Source organism: Rutilus rutilus (assembly GCF_951802725.1).
Source record: "Rutilus rutilus genome assembly, chromosome: 18".
Lineage (NCBI taxonomy): Eukaryota > Metazoa > Chordata > Actinopteri > Cypriniformes > Leuciscidae > Rutilus > Rutilus rutilus.
In genome coordinates, this window is record NC_140231.1 from 36,777,152 (window position 1) to 36,779,651 (window position 2,500).

Consider the following 2,500-nt stretch of genomic DNA (forward strand, 5'->3'; position numbering starts at 1 on the left):
TGTGTGTGTGTGTGAGACGGTGTGTGTGTGTGTGTGTGAGGTGTTCAGAGATGGTGTGTGTGTGTGTGTGTGTGTGTGTGTGTGTGTGTGAAAGGTGTTCAGAGAGTGTGTGTGTGTGTGTGTGTGTGTGTGTGTGTGTGTGTGAGGTGTTCAGAGACGGTGTGTGTGTGTGTGTGTGTGTGTGTGTGTGTGTGGTACACACACCTCGGCCGGATGCTGGACGATGTAGAGAGATGTGGAGACGTCGAGAGGAAGAGCCGGGAGATACGGACACAAACACACCTTTACCGGCCGACTGATGGAGACACAACACACACATTACTGTTACTAACACTGTGTGTGTGTGTGTGTGTGTGTGTGTGTGTGTGTGTGTGTGTGTGTGTGTGTGTGTGTGTGTGTGTGTGTGTGTCTCTCACCAGCATCTGCGGCAGGTCGGGCGTCTCTCGCTCATCTCAACCGGCAGATCTGACAGCACTGAAAACCCTTCATCATCATCATCATCATCTTTCTCTTTCGGTTCCTCCTCTTCTTCTTCATCATCATCATCATCGTCATCATCATCATCCTCGTTCATTTCTCCTGTGTCTTCATTCAACTCCGAGTTCATTGTGTGTTATATGTCCAGTGTGATCAGTCACTTCCGCTTCCGCTGACGTGTGTGAGAAAGATGGCGGCGCGCGGAGGGAAGCGTGCAGCGGAGAGATCGGCGCAGATCAAGGCTAAAAGAGCGAAATTAAACAGCAACAAAACACCACAGACCGAGAGAAAGACGAAGACCGTGTCCTTTACACTAGATAAAGAAGAAGCGAGCCCGAACTCTCGCGAGAACATCATCAGCGTCCCGCCGCCCGTTAGCGCGGTGAGAAACACATTCATATGACATCATCACTGCACGTGTATATACATACATACATATATATTTGTGTGTGTGTGTTAAAACTGTAGTGTTTATGTAGTGTAAGACTGACTGTAAATGAAACATGGAAGATAAGGCAGACTGTAAACACTAGAAACAGATGAGAATGTTTACAGTTAAAGTCTTATTATCTACGCGTGTGTGTGTGTTATGTAAGCCTTTAGATATAATCTGGTGTTTTTAATGTTGCTCTTAATATTGGTTCTTCAGGGAAAATGGACAAACAAAGAGCGAGTATTGGTGTTTTCCTCTCGCGGGATCAGCTTCAGGACGAGACACCTGATGCAGGACCTGAAGACCATGATGCCGCACAGCAAAGCTGGTAAAACCGCCTCAGACCAGCTTTAACCCAGTTAAACCACTTCAGACCAACCCAGTTAAACCACTTCAGACCAGCTTTAACCCAGTTAACCCACTTCAGACCAACCCAGTTAAACCACTTCAGACCAGCTTTAACCCAGTTAAACCACTTCAGACCAACCCAGTTAAACCACTTCAGACCAGCTTTAACCCAGTTAACCCACTTCAGACCAGCTTAACGCAGTTAACCCACTTCAGACCAGCTTTAACCCAGTTAAACCTCCTCAGACCAGCTTTAACCCAGTTAAACCTCCTCAGACCAGCTTTAAACCAGTTAAACCGCCTCAGACCAGCTTTAACCCAGTTAACCCACTTCAGACCAGCTTAACGCAGTTAACCCACTTCAGACCAGCTTTAACCCAGTTAAACCTCCTCAGACCAGCTTTAACCCAGTTAAACCTCCTCAGACCAGCTTTAAACCAGTTAAACCGCCTCAGACCAGCTTTAACCCAGTTAAACCACTTCAGACCAACCCAGTTAAACCACTTCAGACCAGCTTTAACCCAGTTAACCCACTTCAGACCAGCTTAACGCAGTTAACCCACTTCAGACCAGCTTTAACCCAGTTAAACCTCCTCAGACCAGCTTTAACCCAGTTAAACCTCCTCAGACCAGCTTTAAACCAGTTAAACCACTTCAGACCAGCTTTAACCCAGTTAACCCACTTCAGACCAGCTTAACGCAGTTAACCCACTTCAGACCAGCTTTAACCCAGTTAAACCTCCTCAGACCAGCTTTAACCCAGTTAAACCTCCTCAGACCAGCTTTAAACCAGTTAAACCGCCTCAGACCAGCTTTAACCCAGTTAAACCACTTCAGACCAACCCAGTTAAACCACTTCAGACCAGCTTTAACCCAGTTAACCCACTTCAGACCAGCTTAACGCAGTTAACCCACTTCAGACCAGCTTTAACCCAGTTAAACCTCCTCAGACCAGCTTTAAACCAGTTAAACCGCCTCAGACCAGCTTTAACCCAGTTAAACCACCTCAGACCAGCTTTAACCCAGTTAAACCGCCTCAGACCAGCTTTAACCCAGTTAAACCACTTCAGACCAACCCAGTTAAACCACTTCAGATCAGCTTTAACCCAGTTAACCCACTTCAGACCAGCTTAACCCAGTTAAACCGCCTCAGACCAGCTTTAACCCAGTTAAACCTCCTCAGACCAGCTTTAACCCAGTTAAACCGCCTCAGACCAGCTTTAACCCAGTTAAACCTCCTCA

General features: G+C 46.8%; 2 protein-coding genes across 3 annotated transcripts in view; one reads left to right on the forward strand and one right to left on the reverse strand.

Moving 5' to 3' along the window:
- The window catches only part of dtwd2 (DTW domain containing 2), a gene marked incomplete at its 5' end in the record, with an annotated part of 10,963 nt that extends 10,356 nt beyond the window's left edge, over positions 1-607 (reverse strand). For both annotated transcript variants that reach the window (XM_084387695.1, XM_084387694.1), the window contains 2 exons: positions 205-295; positions 417-607. In XM_084387695.1, the coding sequence (XP_084243821.1) occupies positions 205-295; positions 417-607 (282 nt within the window). The remainder of the gene's footprint in view (positions 1-204; positions 296-416) is intronic.
- Positions 608-667: 60 nt separating this feature from the next.
- The window catches only part of bxdc2 (brix domain containing 2), a gene marked incomplete at its 5' end in the record, with an annotated part of 13,952 nt that continues 12,119 nt past the window's right edge, over positions 668-2,500 (forward strand). The window contains 2 exons of the mRNA XM_084387698.1: positions 668-859; positions 1,127-1,238. Coding sequence (XP_084243824.1) covers positions 668-859; positions 1,127-1,238 — 304 coding nt within the window. The remainder of the gene's footprint in view (positions 860-1,126; positions 1,239-2,500) is intronic.